Source organism: Schistocerca gregaria, chromosome 3, assembly GCF_023897955.1.
Source record: "Schistocerca gregaria isolate iqSchGreg1 chromosome 3, iqSchGreg1.2, whole genome shotgun sequence".
NCBI lineage: Eukaryota > Metazoa > Arthropoda > Insecta > Orthoptera > Acrididae > Schistocerca > Schistocerca gregaria.
This window is the reverse complement of record NC_064922.1, coordinates 691,219,994-691,244,017: the sequence shown is the minus strand read 5'-3', so window position 1 is coordinate 691,244,017 and position 24,024 is coordinate 691,219,994. Positions and strand designations below refer to the sequence as shown.

The 24,024-nt window shown below is 39.3% G+C and overlaps 1 protein-coding gene across 14 annotated transcripts in view; it reads right to left on the bottom strand.

Moving 5' to 3' along the window:
- Window positions 1-24,024, bottom strand: part of LOC126354429 (axotactin) — a 547,963-nt gene that overhangs the window by 7,972 nt on the left and 515,967 nt on the right. For 8 of the 14 annotated variants that reach the window (XR_007565327.1, XR_007565329.1, XM_050004068.1 and 5 more), the window contains one exon: window positions 9,280-9,360. The exons of the other annotated variants lie outside the window; for them this stretch is intronic. Coding sequence is in view for 6 of the 8 variants with exons in the window: in XM_050004068.1 (XP_049860025.1) it covers window positions 9,280-9,360 (81 nt within the window). In the remaining 2 variants the exon portion in view is untranslated. The remainder of the gene's footprint in view (window positions 1-9,279; window positions 9,361-24,024) is intronic. 14 annotated transcript variants of the gene reach the window in all.

Sequence of the window (24,024 nt, the reverse complement as noted above, 5' to 3'; positions counted from 1 at the left end):
AGAGCAGCGCGCTTCGTTACAGGATCATTTAGTAATTGCGAAAGCGTTACGGAGATGATAGATAAACTCCAGTGGAAGACTCTGCAGGAGAGACGCTCAGTAGCTCGGTACGGGCTTTTGTTGAAGTTTCGAGAACATACCTTCACCGAAGAGTCAAGCAGTATATTGCTCCCTCCTACGTATATCTCGCGAAGAGACCATGAGGATAAAATCAGAGAGATTAGAGCCCACACAGAAGCATACCGACAATCCTTCTTTCCACGTACAATACGAGACTGGAATAGAAGGGAGAACCGATAGAGGTACTCAGGGTACCCTCCGCCACACACCGTCAGGTGGCTTGCGGAGTACGGATGTAGATGTAGATGTAGATGTAGAAGAATTTGCATGAGGAACATTATCTTTCACATTGGTCACAGCTATTGTGCTGATGTCCCCTCAGCTTATCGGTACATGCATGAGCACTGCTGCTGATTGTGTTACATGTATTTTCCCATCACTATTTAAGATGTCATGTCAAATATGCAGTGACAAGGAAAGTGAGTTTTTAATAGGAGATATAATACATAAAATACCTGGACACATATTACAATAAAATAGTCAGTTGCTGGAAGTATTATTTTATGATATACAGGAAATAAAATTAACCATTAGTGAAAATCTGATCTTTTGGTTTGGGAGTGTATTATACTGTGGGAGAAAGCAAGAATTCTAACAAGAACTATTCAGCACTGTTCACAAAAACTTATTAATTTGCAAAAAAATGAAAAAAAGTGTCAAGATGTATTTTAGTGTGATGAAGAGAAGTTCATAAATAATTTAGACAGTTTATTTGATAGCATACGTGGCAGTGCTCTACAAAAAAATCAAATTGTAAGAAGACAGGAGGTTTTAATTGAACAGAGAGAGGCAGGGTTTAAAGGTTACCCTGCAAGAGGGGACCAAATACTTGTGGATAAAGAAGAAAGGGCGAGGCAGAGAAATCTGGAAGAAGAGAAAAGACAAGAGAAACAAAAGTGCACAGCATCCACTTCTACATCTTCTGCTGTGCTTCTTTCTCCACTATTTGAAGAACCAGATAAGACATTTTCAAGTTCAGATGAAACTGAGATGATGAGGTTTTAGAAAGCATTTCCAAGAGCAGTTCACTGAAGAATGCTGTAAGGCGAGGTACCAAAGATTTTATTACTCAATGCTCTGTAGTAATAAATTTTCTCTTATAGAATCAGACAGGAGAAGAGACAGAACGGAACAGAACAGCCCGAAACAATAAAACCAATTTTCAAGCAAGATATCCCTGCAGTTCTTAACGTTCATTGGGTTTCTAAACTGTTGCCAGCTTTAAATGTGAGGGACCCAAAACAAGAAAGATTGTGTTGTTACATTTGGGGACAGTGAACAGCTCATTGGCATTCCAGAATTACAGAATGATTCTGGTAAAGAGCAAGCTAATGCTGTTTGGAATGCATTAACAAATTAGGACGTCTGAAGACAATGTACAAATTCCCTGGAGTGACACAATTGACTCAAGTGTCTGTCTTAATAGGACATGCATCTTACTTGAACAAAAACTGGACAAGGAATTGGTGTATTCTGCATGCAGTCGTCACATATATGAACTTATTTTAAAGTGTAATTAAATGTAAAGTACATAGTGTAACAAGCAGTCCTGAAATACCGGCTTTTCAGTATTTGAGAGAAATCTGAAAAGTATCAATGTCTGTAATTTTCATACAAGCAAAAACATTGTAGACTTGTTTTTTAACGAGTCATAAATTAAGTTGATGTTAGACTTTTATGAAAGTGAATTAGATAAATGAACAGTGATTGATCATTACTGTGAACTCACAGAGCTCTGTGCAATATTTTTTGGAGGAGACTTTTTGGAGGACAAAACTGAAAATATACCCTGTGCATCATGCTTTCTGCCTGGTTTGTGGATTACCTCATACCCAAACTGATTTAATTTCAGCCCAGGATATCAATTTATCCAACAGATCTTTCAATCCCAGTAACCATTTCAATGTGGCATGGTCCGTTACTAGCTTAAAGTTTCTTCTATGCAGGTAACAGTATGCACCAAGCAAGATGTATAGCAAAGCAGTTTATTGCTTGAAAATGTTTCTGTTAGACATAAATTGAACTATCCATTGAAAATAAAAATTCTATGAGAGATGTCTCTCTTTTCATTGTAAGTTCAGTGCAGTGGAGCTATAGAACCCCCTTGTCTGGATCTCTGCTTCTTAAAAGATCTGAAATCATATAAAAGGATAGATTCCATGATTTCAAAAGTATTTATAAGGAAACTTGGTCATCATCTGTGATATTTGTCAGAACAGATGCCTCTGTTATTGCTGTTTCATGATGTAGTAAACGTACAAACCAAAATCAAAAAGGTAGCAAATTTGAACAGAGAGGACCTATAAGTGGAAAGCAAATATATTCCTTTTTTTGGAAAATTGGCTGGACCATTACATGGTAAGTCTAATATTACTCAAATTATTATTTTTATTGTTTTCAATTCATTAATATATATCTTATCTTAATTTCAAAGAAAACATTAACTGACTTTGTGTCAAGTAAGAACAGAAATCTGTTCTCTTGTCTGAAGTTTATGGACACTAGTTTTATTCAAGAATGTCCTTCAACATGGACAACCAGCACTTTATAATTAGACACTAAAGGCATGGTTAACACGTTAGAAGCTGTTAATGACTGTGCTGAAAGGTGTGTTGAATTAATGCAAGATTTTCAAGGACTATTGACCATAGCTGAGGAGCAAGAGGAATATGTCTTGCACTGTGTTCAAGACCATCATAGAAAGTACCCTGATTGCAAGACAGAACACTGAAAAGAAAATATTCTGAAGAATATGAGACACATCCTAAAAAACAGAAAGGTATTTAATTTTGATTTTGTGCAGTCATCAATAACTTGTACACTGACTAAAAACTACAAAACCTAAAATATGCTCAGCAAGGGTCAATGTCATCCTATTGAGCTGAAATTTCTTTCCAGTGTAAATCTAACCAACAGAAAACATTTAAGGGGTGAGATAAAAATTTTTGAAAAAATAAATAAATAAAATAAAATAAAAAATAAATTGGGTCAAAATAAGGGGCACCCATGAAACACACATAATAAAGATGAAGTCTCAAGTGGCACGTGGTTTTAACTTAACACAAATAATCAACACAGTGCACACTTCACAGTGAGTACAATATTTTTGTATTAAGGGCACTTCAGTTAATGCATGCTGTCATCCCTTTCATATAAAAAAAGTCACTCCCACATTGCATTGTCCCAGATTGGAACAATTGACCCATATCCTTCATCAGGGCTTACTGTACCCAGGAAAAAGGAGCAATCCTTCTCATCCTTCCAAAATGATGTTCCACAGCCCAACTAATTAATGGAGTATCTTAGTCCATCCTTGAACTGCACCCACTGCCAATCCCATGCCAAATAGGTCATACCCTTGTGGAAGCCCAGATGCAAGATCTGTATGATAACCCACAAAGCACATCCTACTCAAGTCTTGTCACAGTCTCATCCTACCCTATCAGAGGCACAGCCACTTGTGAAAATGGTCTTGTCATATACCAGTTTTGCTGCAATTTCTGCACGGCATTTATGTGGCCAGGTCACCAACCAGGTGCCTACCCAAACAGATGGCCACACCAGACTCACCTAGTGGTTGAACATGTTGCTGAAAACAACATGCTCGATTTCAATGGGTACTTCACAACCTGTTCTATCTGGATGTTTGCCCGTTTCCAGCTGTCCTCACAACATATACTTTGATCCCATAATTCTCCTGGCCTCAGTCTTCACTAGTCTCCTGTCCTACGGCCCCACTTCACTCATCTAGCACTCACCCGCTCTTCCCTGAAGTCTCCTTTCCTCCAACCTGTCTTCTTCTACCAGTCTTGTACTCCACATCATCATGATAGTGCCTGCACAAAAGCAATGGAACTGATGCCAGTGTCACTTTTCTGTCCTATGCACTTGCTGTCTTCCCCTCCCACCAGCTGTCACACACTGTTCCACAACTCTGCCTTCTGCTTCCTTTCTCCCACACCGTCTGACACAACCCCCCCCCCCCTCCCCCCTTCTCAGCTTAGCCACAGTTCTCGCAGAGAGAGAGAGAGAGAGAGAGATAGAGAGAGAGAGAGAGAGAGAGAGAGAGAGAGAGTGTGTGTGTGTGTGTGTGTGTGTGTGTGTGTGTGTGTGGGCGTGCGCACGCATGCTTGAAAAAGGATTCATCCAAAAGCGTTCCACCTGGACTATCTATTACCATACTGGAGGGTTAACTGATTGATTAATAATTTGTTAAACACAGAATTTTTTAGGCAAACCCTGTAATATCATATGGGCTCCCACAAGGCCAGCAGTTTGTATGTTTAGGATTTTTGGTGATAAATTTTTGTCATATGTTTGCTTTCATTCATACCTACAGTTTCTGATTGAGGGACAGCTGACACACACCCTTCACCTTGACTTTGATTATCTATCATCATGCCCATAAATGAGGATCATCCTACTCAAGATCACTCCCAACCCTCCTAAAGCCACATCTGATCACCCACCAAACCTACACAACATCCTGGTCCATCCCTATGTCACTCCTATTCCCAACCCCTTGCTACAGGGATCATATCTCTGTTGAACACTGAGGTGCAACATCTGCCCAATTCATCCACCCAGCATCTCCTACTTCAGTCTTGTCCAGACTTATCCTACTCAATGAGAGGCAGGGCTACCTGTGAAAGCAGCAATATCATATACCAACTCTGCTGCAGTCATTACACAGATTTCGTACTGGTGTGACAATCAACCAACTGTCCACCAGAATGAATGGCCACCATAAAACTGTGGCCAGTAAAAAAATCGACCACCCACTGGCACAACATGGGCAACTGGATCCTTCTCTCTACTACCAGCTTCTCTGCCTAAGCAGATGGGCGTTATCCTTACAACCCAGTCTACGTCGCCATGACAAATTTAGCATGTGCCACTCCCATCGGCTCCAACAACCGTGCGTCACATGCCTATCCCATGTACCTGTCAGCCCTCCCTTCCACATTAATAGCCAGCACACAAGTTGACTGTATCTGAAAGACTAGGTACCAATGCACAAACCCTCTTTCTGCCTCCTCCCTCTGTCTCCCTCAACCCATCCCTCCTGACATGAACCCCCCCCCCCCACCACCACAGTCCACCTGCCAAAATGCAGTCTCAGCAAAGTGTGTGTGCGTCTATTAGTACTCTATCTCAACAAAGGATTTATTCTGAAAGCTAGCAAGTTTTGTTTCTCTTCTGTGTGTTCCTCTTGATGTCTGAACATTTCTGCTAATAGGTGAGTGGTCTCCTTTACTGCTTAAATTATTTACATTCCACCAGAATGTCCCTACTATAATACTACTACAATTTAGTTCAGTAACAGTGTTTAAGAAAGAAACACTGACAAGTGGATCTTAGAGTTACATTTACTGTGTTTTTGTAAAAGATACAGTAGAATACCACAGATCAAAGACATAGTATAAGTTTTGAAATGTCCAGATACTAACAAAGATATAAGAGGTGCTCCACACAAGCATCAACAATGTGGCAATCATCAGTGACTGAGGCACCACTTTTCTTTCTTACCACAATTCCCAAACAACAAAACACAGCTTTTCAACCAGCTTTACGCCCCACTCCAGAAAGAAAAAAAAAAATGTATCTGAGCTGTCAGCTCTTAAATCCAAAGCACAATTTGTAAATTACTTAAATCCAAAGGACAGTTTGTAAATTTTAAACTCTGTCTGGATTTAACACACACACACACACACACACACACACACAATGTGCAACAGTTAAATTTCCTTAATAAATCAGAACAATATCAATGGTTCTAGGATTAAATTTTTATAGTTTTATGATTAACTGTAAAAATCTTGTATGATATTCATCATTCTCATTTACTTAATTCCTGCCTGTTTTCACATGATTGCAGATTGTGATCCTAATTTGGAATAGCAAGAGAAAGAACCATACTCCAGTAGTAATGTTTCAGCTAGGGAGCACAGACACAATTAAAATTAGATCTTAAATAACCCCACAGAATCATAAGAAACAACTAATGAGAGTCCCTATACATTCCTTAACCTCTGAGTCCCATTTCTGGGTAATGGAAGTATTATAAAATGTATTGTTTCTCTTGACCAGTATTACTGTTTGAGAGATTATATCTGACAATGACCGGTTGCTACAGAGATACGGTGCACCAGCAATACAAACACTTATGTTTTACTACTTTGTTGCATTTTTATCCTTTTTTAAAAAATCATCTGAAACCTCCTTGTGTGGAGCAAACTCTTCTTTTCACATTGACTTAATTATACTGGAACATTCGTAGCATGGTAATTATTGACTGAAACAGAAAAAGAAGAGAGAACTTTGTCTGGGTGAAAGTAGCCATAACATTTTTTTGCAGTTCTGGGACATATTCTCTTGTGATTAAGTGGCTCACTTCATTAAGCATCATGAAAGTAGTTTTAAGGCCTGGTGTATTCATATTTATTCTCTTACTACCACATGAGGTTCACCTGTAGTAATGCTATCTATAGCAAAGTAACAGTATCACATTGCTGCATTGTATATATGTTCCACTTTAAAATACCAGTTTTCCAAAAACTGAATGACTGAACTGATTGACAAGGCCAGAAACAAAGAAGGAAATGCCATTTAAACATTATGCATGGAGATTCGCTGTTACCTCCAAGCTTGCATTTGTGTTACCAACTTTAGTTTTAGGTTTTTTACTTTGGCATTAGTTTAATGAAATTTATTTTGAACTACAGAGTTGCTCAAAACTGTGGTGTTTTAATTACTTTTGCTTTTAAGGATCGAGTAAGAATTACTAAAATAAAATGCGTTATTATTATTATTATTTCAGCAGGGGAAGTTTCAGACGAGGAGCAACACACACACACACACACACACACACACACACACACACACACACACACACACACACACACACACACATGAACCAGAAGCAATATGAATACTGCTGATGTATGTTGAGTATCTGAGATTAGAATGCAAATGACTCAGATTAAGTATGTGAAAGACAGAAATAATTTAATATATATATGTATATTTGTTTCTTACAGTACCAAAGTTGTGGCTATTAAGAAATGATAGTACATGTGAATTTACAACCATACACAATGCTTTGTTGCCTTGTAACACTTCTGTGCTGATTAAGGCAATAAAATAAAACTTTTATAATCATAAATAAAAGCTCTTAACATTGTCACCTCCGTTAACACAAATAGACAGGGTGACTTACTGAAAATAAGAATATAAAATAATCCTCATAGTAGTAGATGTGGTTGTAACACATAACTGTTTACATAAATAGCTTTTACATTTGTGGTACACAAAGGAAAGTTTTATGGAGACATAAACTTCTTTGTGAGGAATTACAATTAATAATTAAATGCAAATGTACTCATATTTCCCCATCATTAGTACTCACACTATGTACTGAATTTTGGATATTAGTAGCAAAGGAAACTGCTGTACGAAACTTATTTTATCCATGAAAATGAAATTTGAAGGGGAGTCAGGTGACAATAATAAATATAATGCCATAATTAAATGAATTTAGTGCCTTCTGAATTAAAATTAATCTTAATTCTAAGAATACAAATGATTGATAAGTAGACAATTGTAAAGCAACACGGATGACAATAACAAAAAGTCAATACTATTAATTTGAAGAAAAGGTAAATATCTCTTTATCTACCATGTGAATGAATCATACCATATGACTAAATCATTTTTCATATTCAGTCAATACTACGTCATTCAATCTTTCATGATGACAGGTTCTTTTTCTTTCTAGTGTGGAAAGATAATGCTGCTAACTTCAAGAAGTTATATAATAGCCAAAACCAATAGCACGTGTAAGAGATACGTTTTTGCAAAGCCAGCTATAGTTTTTAATAAAATACATAAATTTGGATCAAATATCCAAGTTATAAAGTAAATCCCATGATCACTACTATCTTGACAGCCATGGTAATGAAACTCTTGAATATTTCAGATTCTTCATCTAGATGTAGTTTGGTAATGGACAAAATTTCATCCATGAGGTGCAGCACCATTTTTTGTCCAGTATTATTGTGGCTAAGATTCTTTTATCTATGCACAACATTATCTTGTTTTCTCTTGCTAAATTGTGTTACAGTTATAGAAATAAAAATGTCATTCATTTCACAAATAAATTATCTTAGGAGTAAAATAAATGTGTACAAATTAAGCTTCAATGTGCACAACATTTTATGTCTCCTTCAGGAAAAATCACAGTTAAAGTGATAGAATATGAGTGAAGTAAAGAAATTGAAAGCATTTACTGAGACATAACAAGAAAAGTGCATGGAATGATAAAGAATTCACCTGTATTGGGAACGGTTTTATTCCGTACCTGAGAGGGCAGATTGGGGAAAATGTACCAAAGCATACATATGGAAAACTGCTGCAAAAGAAAATTACTTTGGGGGAGATATAGACAAAAAAAGTAGAAACAGATAGACAGATAGAGAACGTTTGCACTGCCTCTATTCTTTGCTTAGTACTCTCTTTGCTAATGAAAAATGTGTCGGCAGTGCACATTCAATCTCAATTGAATTTCAAAGTGAATGAGGGTTCACACCCTGCTGTTTCCTGTAGTTATGGCTGACAGCTATGATTCATTATATATTTAATAAAAACTTGGTTTACAAACCAACCTGAGCTATTTACATAATTGTGACAAGCTTTACAGTTGATGAAAAGACACATGCATTTATGAAATTCATTTTTATAAGAATACTGCTACAACTCTTATACATGTGCAAAATTTTAATGATATATTTTATGTAATCACCACATATGATGATTTAATGTGAATATACCATTATTTTTACAGCTTCTAAAAATAAAAAAAAGATATTTCCATTTCCAATAGTGCTCACTACAGCTACCACACTAAAGCACTTTAACTAATGAAAATCTGTATCAGCATGAAGCCTTTTAAATAAATGCTTAATATCTGAACACACATTTTTGTACAAAACATTTTTAAGTACATTTTACTTTTACCGGATATAAATAAAAAGACTAATATACTTCAGATCTATCATCACTGTCACTGGCACTCACTGCAAGTTTGTCAGAATCATAGTTACTCAGAGTAACCTCACTGATTGAGCTGAGTGGAGCAAGTTTCGATAAATTTGTACTTACTGGTCTTTCTGATAGATTATCTGCATTTCTGCTCTCATGCCCTACATCATTTGGGATCTTCTGGGACAAATCTTCAATAGACTGCAATTAGCAAGTATTTAACATTAGTTTTTCCCCCAATGTTTCACTCTCTTTTATTAACATGAAGTGTGAGAAATTGAAGCTGATTTTTGTTTTGTTTTTATTTCTTTGAAAAATTAAAGGCATTAATTAATTAAACAGTTTCCCTGCTCTTTAATTTTATTGATTCATTATTGCTTGTTCCATGCTTTTTCCATGCAATAGACTACACGTATTCCTCATATACAGGGTGATTAACGAAGATATGCAAATATTTTAATATGTTGTTCTACAAGTAAAACTACAGAAAAAAGTTCATATAAACATAGGTCCGCAAATGCTTAGTTATGGAGTTATGGCTAGTAAAAGATTTTGCCTGAAATTCAGCAACTTTACTAGTGTGAAGCCATCGTAAAACTCTATGAGGTTAAAGTAAAGCACAATTTCCATTTATTTTGTTGTTATTTATCTGGTGAATCAAATAAAACATGTCCCAAACGTATATCTGCAGTAGTTTTCAAGAACATCCAGAAAAGCAAAGACATAATTTTGTAAAATTTTTTCTTCATTAACTACTTGGTCCAGTTTGTTTTTTAAATTCCAGAGCATTGCACAAGTTTTCAACAAAAGTTGTAGAGAATTTAAATTTGGAAAAATGATGGTCATAACGTTAACTGAATCTGTATGAATGTGTCAGATAATCTGCTTTTATTAATACCACAGCACATGTGAATTCATATTAAACAGGAAGAAACAAAATTCAGTGTTAAGGAAGTTGTACAGTGTATGTACAATTTCGCAATACATTCACAAGAAATGTTCAAAAATGCCTCCACTGAGTTCAATGCATTTAGCTGCATGTGTATTAGATTAGATTAATACTTGTTCCATAGATCATGAATACCACACTTCGTAATGATGTGGAACGTGTCAGGTTAAAGAAAGATGTCTGTACAAGATATTACATTACACACAATATTGCATGACACTAATGCTTAAGTTAGTTTTTTTTTCCTCCCATTGAGTAGAAGGAGTTGTCATCTAGAAGTTCTTTTAATTTATTTTTAAATGTTGGTTCACTATCAGTCAGGCTTTTGATGCTGTTTGTTAGGTGACCAAAGACTTTTGTGGCAGAAAAATTTACATCCTTCTGTGCCAAAGTCAGATTTAACCCTGCATAGTGAAGATCATCCTTTCTCCTGGTGTTATAGCTATGCACACTGCTATTACTCTTGAACTGGGCTGGATTATTAACAACAAATTTCATAAGTGAATATATATACTGTGAGGATCCCTAGATCCTTAAATAGATGTCTGCAGGATGACCGTGGGTGGACTCCAGCAATTATTCTGATTACACATTTTTGAGCAATGAATACTTTTCTACTCAATGATGAATTACCCCAGAATATGATACCATACGAAAGCAGTCAATGAAAGTAGGCATAGTAAGCTAATTTACTGAGATTCTTATCACCAAAATTTGCAATAACCCTAATAGCATAAGTAGCCGAACTCAGACGTTTCAGCAGACCATCAATGTGTTGCTTCCAGTTTAACCTCTCATCAATGGAAACACCTAAAAATTTTGAAAATTCTACCTTAGCTACAGACTTTTGTTCAAAGTCTATATTTATTACTGGAGTAGTGCCATTTACTGTACTGTATTACTGTGTTTTATCAAAATTTAAAGAGAGTCCGTTTGCTGAGAACCACTTAATAATTTTGTGAAAAACATCATTTACAATTACATCACTTAGTTCTTGATTTTTGGATGTTACTACTATACTTGTATCATCAGCAAGAAGAACTAACTTTGCATCTTCAGCAATATGGAATGGTAAGTCATTAATGTACACTCCTGGAAATGGAAAAAAGAACACATTGACACCGGTGTGTCAGACCCACCATACTTGCTCCGGACACTGCGAGAGGGCTGTACAAGCAATGATCACACGCACGGCACAGCGGACACACCAGGAACCGCGGTGTTGGCCGTCGAATGGCGCTAGCTGCGCAGCATTTGTGCACCGCCACCGTCAGTGTCAGCCAGTTTGCCGTGGCATACGGAGCTCCATCGCAGTCTTTAACACTGGTAGCATGCCGCGACAGCGTGGACGTGAACCGTATGTGCAGTTGACGGACTTTGAGCGAGGGCGTATAGTGGGCATGCGGGAGGCCGGGTGGACGTACCGCCGAATTGCTCAACACGTGGGGCGTGAGGTCTCCACAGTACATCGATGTTGTCGCCAGTGGTCGGCGGAAGGTGCACGTGCCCGTCGACCCGGGACCGGACCGCAGCGACGCACGGATGCACGCCAAGACCGTAGGATCCTACGCAGTGCCGTAGGGGTCCGCACCGCCACTTCCTAGCAAATTAGGGACACTGTTGTTCCTGGGGTATCGGCGAGGACCATTCGCAACCGTCTCCATGAAGCTGGGCTATGGTCCCGCACACCGTTAGGCCGTCTTCCGCTCACGCCCCAACATCGTGCACCCCGCCTCCAGTGGTGTCGCGACAGGCGTGAATGGAGGGACGAATGGAGACGTGTCGTCTTCAGCGATGAGAGTCACTTCTGCCTTGGTGCCAATGATGGTCGTATGCGTGTTTGGCGCCGTGCAGGTGAGCGCCACAATCAGGACTGCATACGACAGAGGCACACAGGGCCAACACCCGGCATCATGGTGTGCGGAGCGATCTCCTACACTGGCCGTACACCTCTGGTGATCGTCGAGGGGACACTGAATAGTGCATGGTACATCCAAACCGTCATCGAACCTATCGTTCTACCATTCCTAGACCGGCAAGGGAACTTGCTGTTCCAACAGGACAATGCACGTCCGCATGTATCCCGTGCCACCCAACATGCTCTAGAAGGTGTAAGTCAACTACCCTGGCCAGCAAGATCTCCGGATCTGTCCCCCATTGAGCATGTTTGGGACTGGATGAAGGGTCGTCTCACGCGGTCTGCACGTCCAGCACGAACGCTGGTCCAACTGAGGCGCCAGGTGGAAATGGCATGGCAAGCCGTTCCACAGGACTACATCCAGCATCTCTACGATCGTCTCCATGGGAGAATAGCAGCCTGCATTGCTGCGAAAGGTGGATATACACTGTACTAGTGCCGACATTGTGCATGCTCTGTTGCATTTGTCTATGTGCCTGTGGTTCTGTCAGTGTGATCATGTGATGTATCTGACCCCAGGAATGTGTCAATAAAGTTTCCCCTTCCTGGGACAATGAATTCACGGTGTTCTTATTTCAATTTCCAGAACAGTAAAGGACCTAAGACCGAACCCTGTGGGACTCCGTACTTGATAGCCCCCCCAGTTTGAGGAATCAGCTGTTGTATTAACATTACATGAACCACTTATTACAACTTTCTGCATTCTTCCAGTTAAGTATGAATTAAACCATTTGTGCACTGCCCCCCCCCCCCCCCTCAAACCATAATGATTTAGCTTATCTAAAAGAATTCCATGATTTACACAGTCAAAGGCCTTTGAGAGATCACAAAAAATACCAATGGGTGATGTCTGGTTATTCAGAGCATTTAATATTTGATCAGTGAAAGCGTATATAGCATTTTCTGTTGAAAAGCCTTTCTGAAAACCAAACTGACATTTTGTTAGTACTTTATTTTCACAAATATGGGAGGCTACTCTTGAATACATTAACTTTCTGAAAAATTTTTGATAGAGCTGTCAGAAGAGAGATTGGATAATAGTTGTTGACATCCGACGTATCCTTTTTATGCAATGGTTTTACAATGGCATATTTCAGTCTATCGGGGAAAACACCCTGCTCCAAAGAGCTATTACATACGTAGCTGAGAATCCTACTTATCTGTGGGGAACAAGCTTTAAGTATCTTGCTGGAAATGCCATCAATTATCAATTCCATAAGAGCTTTTACTTTTCAGTGAGTTTATTATTTTACTGATTTCAGAGGGAGAGGTTCGTGGAAATACAGTTGTTTCAAACTGCACAGGTATGGCCTCTTCTATTAGAAGCCTTGCCTCTTCTAGTGAAGATCTAGATCCTATTTTCTCCACAAAGATGGAACAGATTTCGTTGCTTGTGCAGGAAAGTAAACAAATTTACTTGTACAATAATCTTTGCTTCTCTGGGTGTTCTGAAAGCTACTGCAGATACATGTCTGGGACATAACAACAAAATAAATGGAAATCATGCTTTACTATAACCTCTTCAAGTTTTGTGATGGCTTTGTATTAATGAAGTTGCCAAATTTCAGGGAAAATGTTTTATCAGCTGTATCTCCGTAACTAAACATTTGCAGACCTATGTTTATAAGAACTTTTTTTCTTTAGTTTTACTTGTAGAATAACATATTAAAATATTTGCATATCTTCATGAATCATCCTGTATTATCATAATTCATCCCCTTTATTTATCTTTGACCTCCCCTGTTTCTCTGATGGCCTTACACTTCAATATTTTGGTATTATGAAAAAAAAATTAGATTCAGATGTATGGTGATATCTGATTCATTTATAAGTTCACATACAACTTGAAGGAAGCTTTACAATCAATGTGTATTATCAATCTTGACTTTTGGTACTAACAGATGTTGAAGCCATTGTTCAGTGAGGATGGGAAATGCAGGTTGGATATTGCTAGCAGAGGCAAAAAGAAACAAATGAATCAGATAACCAGCTGTAGTGAAAGATGTAATCATGACTGTCATGGAAAAGAGATAGAGTTAGCCAGACTTGCAGTCAAGTGAGAGGAAGATAGAGGAGACAAAGAAGTTCTTTTCTGTATTCCAAATGATAAAGAAATAAATAAACATTAAAATGAAGTAACAGAATGTGACTAAATGACATTAGAAAACATGTAGGAGCAACATGGATGTAAACAGCTCAAGGCACTTGTACATGCACAACTCTAGAGGAGGCCTTTATCCAGCACCAGATGACAAATGGTAGAAAATGGTAGCACATAAGTGGCCATATATATTCTGCCAATAATATAGGATTTTCAGCTACACTAATCTTGTAGTAAACTATCATGTATGGCTAATTTGGCCACAGATCTGGCAAACTTATGATTTCCGACACAATAATTGGATAGAAACATAGATGTTCTTAGTAATTGAAAGTCTTGATGCAATGGCCTCTGCATGGAGTGGCCAGGCAGTTAGAGGTGCCATGTCATCTCCTGCTGGAGATTTCAGTCCTCTCTTGGGCATGGGTGTGTGTGCTGTTGCTAGTTTAAGTAGTGTGTAAGTCTAGGGACCAATGACTTCAGCAGTTTCGTCCCTTATGAATTCACACACATTTGAACATTTTTTCCTGATGGCATGTAAATAGTGTATGGAGTAAAGGTAAGAAGTCACTAAATAGTAGGGGCTGTGAATCACTGAAAGGCACATAAACAAAATGAAGAACTTTAGTATCTTTTGGACAAACCCTTTCTTGACCTATTGAAAAACCTGAGGCTCCTGCTCTGCACTCACCTTCACCCCTGTTCCTGGATCCTAACTGTACTCATCCTGCACCTACATCCTCTTCCCTGCAGTCTCCCCCTCCCAACCATCCATCCTCCACATTGTCAAGTGATGTGAAAACTCACTGATGCCGGTACTTGAGCCACATTCATGTCTTGCCTCTCCACATCTGCATTCTTATATTGCCACCTGCTGCATCCCTCTCAGAGTCATCAGCCACCTTTTCTTAACTGTCCCATGAATAAGGCTAGCCCTATTCATAACTGTATGAATTCATTTTGTTTCCAAAATCAGCATATTAAGACAGCAGGCTAAATAATTATGTGAAACAAGAATCGCATGATTTTTCAATATAAGTTGAAAGTTTGAAAAGGTTAAAATAATTCGTATCATTTATTGTTGCATTGTTGTACTACATTACATTAAAGAATTAAGGTATTAATATAGAAATATGATGAAACAGTGACTAGCATAATAAATGTATTGCATTCCAGACAGGGGAAGGCCATAAAATGTAAGAAAGACAAGTATCCTCAGAAACAAATGTAAAATATCAAACTTCTCGGCCCAAAACCTGCTTCAGCAAAAGCCAATTAAAAAAAAACAGAGAGATGGCAGAGACAGAACAGCAATCAATGGAAATTAAAATTAAATGAAGATAGCTGTGCAAATGCATTGGAAAGTATAAGAAACAAGCATAAGACAAGATAGAAAGTAACTAATGACAGAGAAGACTGACTGACCATAACTCACATTTAAGATGAAGTGCTGTGTGATGCATAGGCATTTAGGTGTAACATTTCCCTTCTGTGAAGTGATGAATTGCACAATACTAATAGTACTGACAAATGATGCTTACTAAAAACAGAGTTAATTTTTATTAATATTTTTTGGCACTTTGTAAAATACAATATTGTGTGGAGGATTTGTATTGTTTGTCCATGTGAATGAGTGTAATGGAAGCAACATTTCTGCAGGAAGGGGGCAGCTTTGCGTTTTGGTCAAGCCTTCCAGCGATTGCTGATTTGGAGATTATTCCATGCAAATGCACCACTGCCTCTGAGACATGCTGTGCTCCATAGAACAGTAAAATCCTTGATAATGGACTAGTTCATAAAAAGAAGAAGAAGAAGAAGAAGAAGAAGAAGAAGAAGAAGAAGGAGAAGAAGTAGAAGAAGAGCAAGTTCCACCAGAGAGTCTCCACTAAAGCCTGTTAGGGAGTGCACGTTGAGCTGTTTATAAATTTGTTAACAATAGATTATGTGTCAGTGCTTATTTGCAGACAATTGTATATGGGACTTTACAGAGATCTATAAGTTGGGAGAATAGATGCTTCTCTTCAAAAAGACACTTCACTCATCTGGTAACTTGTTGAACCTAGATAACCATGAATTTTATCTCCAGCACAGGCCAGACTGCACAGGAGATGAAGTCCAAGGAAAGAAGAAAGAACAGCCAGATAGGGGAATTGTACTCAAAATAAAGAAATCAGTACTTGCAAATCTCTATATCAAAGCATCGTATGAAGTTCCTCTCCTCCTCCTCATCCTCCTCCAAGCGTTTGTCAAATACAGTATGGAACATCTATTCATATAGAAAACAAAGATGACATTTAAATCAAACAATGGAAAACCCAGGATGGAATGTAACAATACCAGAGAAGGAACGTTGCTACTCACCATATAGCAGAGGTGCTGAGTTGTGACAGGCACAACAAAAAGATTCACACAATTATAGCTTTTGGCCATTACGGCCTTTGTCAGCAGTAGACACACATGCGCCCACACACTCATGCAAATGCAACTTGCACACATGTCTGCAGTCTCAGAGAGCTGAAACGAGGCTGCAGATGTGCGTGCAAGTTGCGTTTGTGTGAGTGTGTGCGTGTGCATGTGCATATGTGTGTCTACTGCTGACAAAGGCCTTACCAAGCGGGAAAGTGCCGGTAGATAGGCACAATGAATAAAACACACACACAGAATTTCGGGCTTTCGCAACTGGCGGCTGCTTCGTCAGGAAAGGGGGAAGGAAAAGGAAAGATGAAAGGATGTGGGTTTTAAGGGAGAGGGTAAGGAGTCATTCCAATCCCGGGAGCGGAAAGACTTCCCTTAGGGGGAAAAAAGGACAGGTGTACACTCGCACACACACACATATCCCTACCCCACATATGTGTGTGTGTGCGAGTGTACACCTGTCCTTTTTTCCCCCTAAGGGAAGTCTTTCCGCTCCCGGGATTGGAATGACTCCTTACCCTCTCCCTTAAAACCCACATCCTTTCATCTTTCCTTTTCCTTCCCTCTTTCCTGAAGAAGCAACCGTCGGTTGCTAAAGTTAGAAATTCTGTGTGTGTGTGTGTGTGTGTGTGTGTGTGTGTGTGTGTGTGTGTGTGTTTTTGTGTGTTTTATTTATTGTGCCTATCGGAGCTTTCCCGCTTGGTAAGTCTTGGAATCTTTGTTTTTAATATATTTTTCCCAAGTGGAAGTTTCTTTCTATTTTATTTACATTATATATATATATATATATATATATATATATATATATATATATATATATATATATATATTAACTCTTTTTAAAAAATTGCAACTCATCATCTCCGCTATATGGTGAATAGCAACTTTCCTTCTCTGGTAAAGATGACTTTTAGGGTTTCCAGTCTTGTGTAGGGTAGAGAAGAAATTTATATATGTTGACAAAGATACATATGTTTGCCTACTCACCTCCTATCACATCATCTTAATGGTCAGTCAGTCATATTTTCTCCCATCAATCATTATTTTCATTCCATGTACGAGTTCCCACGATCATAGCAAACAAAAAAAGTTGTGTGTGTTAGGAGGTGTGTGAATTATGGTCAAAAGCGATAGTTGTAAAAAACCTCTGTAGCAAGGAAAAGGCTCTTCAAGTAAAATGAATGCATCAAGATATAAACTAATGAAGGAAAAAAATTGTGACAAAACTGTATTAATAATAATTCCATTAGGCTCAATGGCCTGATGCAAGTCTTTCAATTGGATGCCACATCAGTTTCTAACCAGTAGACCTACTGGGGAAAGGGGGCCTACAGTTTAACATGCAATCCAAACTATGTTGTTCCTCCTAGAATGAAGGCTTTTCTGGCAGGTGTTGTCATCAGTTAACACTTCTGGGCTGAGATGCCATGGTCCATACATAAAATTCTGCCCTCTCCCCTAACCACCACCCAAGACATAAAAGAGGGGTGATTAAAACATTAATAGACAGGGCGCACAAAATACGTAAACCAGCTCACTTAGATGATGATATTGAACACCTTAGAGTGACCTTAAAGAAGAATGGGTATTCCAACAGAGAGATAGATCATACACTACGACCTAGACTGACAACCAGAATGGACAAGGATCCACACCAACCCAAGGGGAAAGTGTTCTTACCATTTATTAGAAAGGTCACTGATCACACTGGAAAAAAATTTAAGCAAGTACAATGTGGAAACTGTTTTCAGACACACCCTGACAATAAAAGAATGTTTAAGATCCGCAAAAGATAAATGACATCCTCTAGCTACACCAGGTGTCTATAAAATTACGTGCAGTTGTGGAAAGGTCTATATAGGTACATCAAAGAGAAGGGTCAACTCCCGTCTGGATGAACATAAAAGGAACTGCCACCTATTGAGATTGCCAAACACTGCAATAATTTTAAAAGAAAAGATGAAGGCATTAAGCTGGATAAGATATGGATGTCAACATTGCAGCAAAAGCGTGACAATAGATTAATTTCAACTAAGAAAGTTGGCAATATCAGAGATTATAGCACAGCTGATGTCACATGATTGACAGCAACATCCTCTGGAAGTCTTATATATATGGCGCTCACTTGCACTCTCATTGCAGTTCACCACTTGTCCTCGGAGGATGCCTTCTGCAGTTGAAGGTGAAATGTTAGGGGAGAGTTTTAAGTACGGACCATGGCATCTCAGCCCAGAAGTGTTAATATGTTGTTCCTGGAAGATTTTTAACATAACTGAAAGGTGAAAGCTAGGTTAAAGGCAGACTGAAATATACTGTGGTCTCACTGGGATACAACCCTGTGACGTTTTGGCTTCCATATATAAAATTCACCACTAGACCACAAGGCCCACCAAACTGAATTAATTGCAAGCAGGTGTGTTCTAGACTTATGCTACCATGATCAAACACTACAACTCCCTTCCATTTACACATATACAAAAAATTGTCTGAAAGGGACTTTGACTAATGCATGGTGTTTTATGAATGGGCATGATATGTTAACTGAATGACTTCAGTATCAATGTTGTGTTCTGAAATTAAGTAGTATTTTAAATAAGCAGTAGTGCAAATCATTAAAATATGTTATGTTGGGGCTGGTAAAATCTTAACTGACATTAACACTCCAAAAAGCAGGTCACTCTGCTGCAGATTTGAGACTCTTTAAATTACATCAAGAAGAAAATTCATTGGCCACACACACACACACACACACACACACACACACACACACACACACACACATGCTTGCTTGTGGGTGGGTGGGTGTCTCTCTTTTACTGAGAAAGGTCATGGTTGAAAGCTTGATGTGAGTGTCTTTTAATTGTGCCTGTCTGCAACCTGATGTGTATTCTTTATGGTAAATAGCAATCTGTCTTTTCCTACATCGTCAGTAAATACCTTCAGTAAGTAAAATTCCAGTGCTCCTGATACGCAAACATACCTTCAGCAGACAAAATTCCAGACAAACAGGGTGTTACAAAAAGATACGGCCAAACTTTCAGGAAACATTCCTCACACACAAATAAAGAAAAGATGTTATGCGGACATGTGTCTGGAAATGCTTAATTTCCATGTTAGAGCTCATTTTAGTTTCGTCAGTATGTACTGTACTTCCTCGATTCACCGCCAGTTGGCCGAACTGAAGGAAGGTAATGTTGACTTTGGTGCTTGTGTTGACATGCGAATCATTGCTCTACAGTACTAGCATCAAGCACATCAGTACATAGCATCAACAGGTTAGTATTCATCACGAACGTGGATTTGCAGTCAGTGCAATGTTTACAAATGCGGAGTTGGCAGATTCCCATTTGATGTATGGATTAGCACGGGGTAATAGCCGTGGCGCAGTACGTTTGTATTGAGACAGATTTCCAGAATGAAGGTGTTCCGTCAGGAAGCAATTGATCGGCGTCTTAGGGAGCACGGAACATTCCGGCCTATGACTCGCGACTGGGAAAGACCTAGAAGGACGAGGACACCTGCAATGGACAAGGCAATTCTTCATGCAGTTGACGATAATCCTAGTGTCAGCGTCAGAGAAGTTGCTGCTGTACAAGGTAACGTTGACCATGTCACTGTATGGAGAGTGTTACGGGAAAACCAGTTGTTTCCGTACCATGTACAGCATGTGTCGGCACTATCAGCAGCTGTTTGGCCTCCACGGGTACACTTCTGCGAATGGTTCATCCAACAATGTGCCAATCCTCATTTCAGTGCAAATGTTCTCTTTACGGATGAGGCTTCATTCTAACGTGATAAAATTGTAAATTTTCACAATCAACATGTGTGGGGCGACAAGAATCCGCACGCAATTGTGCGATCACGTCATCAACACAGATTTTCTGTGAACGTTTGGGCAGGCATTGTTGGTGATGTCTCGATTGGGTCCCATGTTCTTCCACCTACACTCAATGAAGCACGTTATCATGATTTCATACGGGATACTCTACCTGTGCTGGTAGAACATGTGCCTTTACAAGTACGACACAACATGTGGTTCATGCACGATGGAGCTCCTGCACATTTCAGTCGAAGTGTTCGTACGCTTCTCAACAACAGATTCGGTGACCGATGGATTGGTAGAAGCGGACCAATTCCATGGCCTCCACGCTCTCCTGACCTCAACCCCCTTAACTTTCATTTATGGTGGCATTTGAAAGCTCTTGTCTCCACGACCCCGGTACCAAATGTAGAGGCTCTTCGTGCTCGTATTGTGGACACCATTCTCCAGGGCTACATCAGCGCATCAGGGATTCCATGCACGGAGGGTGGATGCATGTATCCTCGCTAACGGAGGACATTTTGAACATTTCCTGTAACAAAGTGTTTGAAGTCATGCTGGTATGTTCTGTTGCTGTGTGTTTCCATTCCATGATTAATGTGATTTAAAGAGAAGTAATAAAATGAGCTCTAACATGGAAAGTAAGCGTTTCCCGACACATGTCCACATAACATATTTTCTTTCTTTGTGTGTGAGGAATGTTTCCTGAAAGTTTGGCTGTACCTTTTTGTAACACCCTGTATAAAAGTACAAAAAACTATCCTAGCTTGTAGCACTAATAGTTCCTTCCTTGGGGCAGGAAGAGGTATAATATGTGGAAGGTTAGAAAGAGGGGCAGGTCACTCAGACCCCAGGACATGAGGGATCCACCTGTTGTGAGGATGAAGGCAGACCAGAAATCAAAAACAGTAAGCAACAGGTGGGGCATAAATAACTGGCAGGAAATAATATGAAACAGATGCATTTGGAGGCAACATGTGAGATTAGTGTGGGAGCTCTGAATGCTTTAGAAGCCAAGAGGAAGAAGCTGGAGGATGTGTGAATAATTAAATATAAGTTTTGTAAAAATTGGTTTGCTTATTGAAGACTAGTCAAATGGGTTCTATAATCTCTGCAGCTCGTGTACATGTATATCTCTCTCTCTCTCTCTGTGTGTGTGTGTGTGTGTGTGTGTGTGTGTGGGCGCACGCGTGACTAGTTTTTGTGTGTGAGCATTTATGTTACAGGGAAGGGGAGTGGCTGGTGAAGTGAAATGCCAGGACAGCACTGAAATGACGTGGAAAATGATGGAAGATGAAAGGGTGAGCACAAGAGAGTGAGAGAGAGAAAATGGAGTGGAAATGGGTAAGATGAAGATGGGAACTAGTGGTGTTGAGACCAAGTGGATTATATTTTCAGTTTGAAAGATATAACGTCCATATCTCACCACTCCCCCCCATGAACCATGGACCTTGCCGTTGGTGGGGAGGCTTGCGTGCCTCAGCGATACAGATACCCGTGCCGTAGGTGCAACCACAACGGAGGGGTATCTGTTGAGACACCAAACAAACGTGTGGTTCCTGAAGAGTGGCAGCAGCCTTTTCAGTAGTTGCAGGGGCAACAGTCTGGATGACTGACTGATCTGGCCTTGTAACAATAACCAAAACAGCCTTGCTGTGCTGGTACTGCGAACGGCTGAAATCAAGGGGAAACTACAGCCATAATTTTTCCCGAGGGCATGCAGCTTTACTGTATGATTAAATGATGATGGCATCCTCTTGGGTAAAATATTCCGGAGGTAAAATAGTCCACCATTCGGATCTCTGGGCGGGGACTACTCAAGAGGATGCCGTTATCAGGAGAAAAAAAACTGGCGTTCTACGGGTCGGAGCGTGGAATGTCAGATCCCTTAATCGGGCAGGTAGGTTAGAAAATTTAAAAAGGGAAATGGATAGGTTAAAGTTAGATATAGTGGGAATTAGTGAAGTTCGGTGGCAGGAGGAACAAGACTTCTGGTCAGGTGACTACAGGGTTATAAACACAAAATCAAATAGGGGTAATGTAGGAGTAGGTTTAATAATGAATGGGAAAATAGGAATGTGGGTAAGCTACTACAAACAACATAGTGAACACATTATTGTGGCCAAGATAGATACGAAGCCCACACCTACTACAGTAGTACAAGTTTATATGCCAACTAGCTCTGCAGATGAAGAAGAAATTGAAGAAATGTATGATCAAATAAAAGAAATTATTCAGATAGTGAAGGGTGACGAAAATTTAATAGTCATGGGTGACTGGAATTCGGTAGTAGGAAAAGGGAGAGAAGGAAACGTAGTAGGTGAATATGGACTGGGGCAAAGAAATGAAAGAGGAAGCCGCCTGGTAGAATTTTGCACAGAGCACAACTTAATCATAGGTAACACTTGGTTCAAGAATCATAAAAGAAGGCTGTATACATGGAAGAAGCCTGGAGATACTGACAGGTTTCAGATAGATTATATAATGGTACGACAGAGATTTAGGAAACAGGTATTAAATTGTAAGACATTTCATGGAATGTGTGGACTCTGACCAAAATCTGTTGGTTATGGGTTGTAGATTAAAACTGAAGAAACTGCAAAAAAGTGGGAATTTAAGGAGATGGGACCTGGATAAACTAAAAGAACCAGAGGTTGTATGGAGTTTCAAGGAGAGCATAAGGGAGCAATTGACAGGAATGGGGGAAAGAAATACAATAGAAGAAGAATGGGTAGCTTTGAGGGATGAAGTAGTGAAGGCAGCAGAGGATCAAGTAGGTAAAAAGACGAGGGCTAGTAGAAATCCTTGGGTAACAGAAGAAATATTGAATTTAATTGATGAAAGGAGAAAATATAAAAATGCAGTAAATGAAGCAGGCAAAAAGAAATACAAACGTCTCAAAAATGACATCGACAGGAAGTGCAAAATGGCTAAGCAGGGATGGCTAGAGGACAAATGTAAGGATGTAGAGGCTTATCTCACTAGGGATAAGATAGATACTGCCTACAGGAAAATTAAAGAGACCTTTGGAGAAAAGAGGACCACTTGTATGAATATTAACAGCTCAGATGGAAACCAAGTTCTAACCAAAGAAGGGAAAGCAGAAAGGTGGAAGGAGTATATAGAGGGTCTATACAAGGGCGATGTACTTGACGACAATATTATGGAAATGGAAGAGGATGTAGATGAAGATGAAATGGGAGATACGATACTGCGTGAAGAGTTTGACAGAGCACTGAAAGACCTGAGTCGAAACAAGGCCCCTGGAGTAGACAACATTCCATTGGAACTACTGACAGCCTTGGGAAAGCCAGTCCTGACAAAACTCTACCATCTGGTGAGCAACATGTATGAGACAGGCGAAATACCCTCAGACTTCAAGAAGAATATAATAATTCCAATCCCAAAGAAAGCAGGTGTTGACAGATGTGAAAATTACTGAACTATCAGTTTAATAAGTCACAGCTGCAAAATACTAACGCGAGTTCTTTACAGACGAATGGAAAAGCTAGTAGAAGCCGACCTCGGGGAAGATCAGTTTGGATTCCGTAGAAATGTTGGAACACATGAGGCAATACTGACCCTACGGCTTACCTTAGAAGCTAGATTAAGGAAGGGCAAACCTACGTTTCTAGCATTTCTAGACTTAGAGAAAGTTTTTG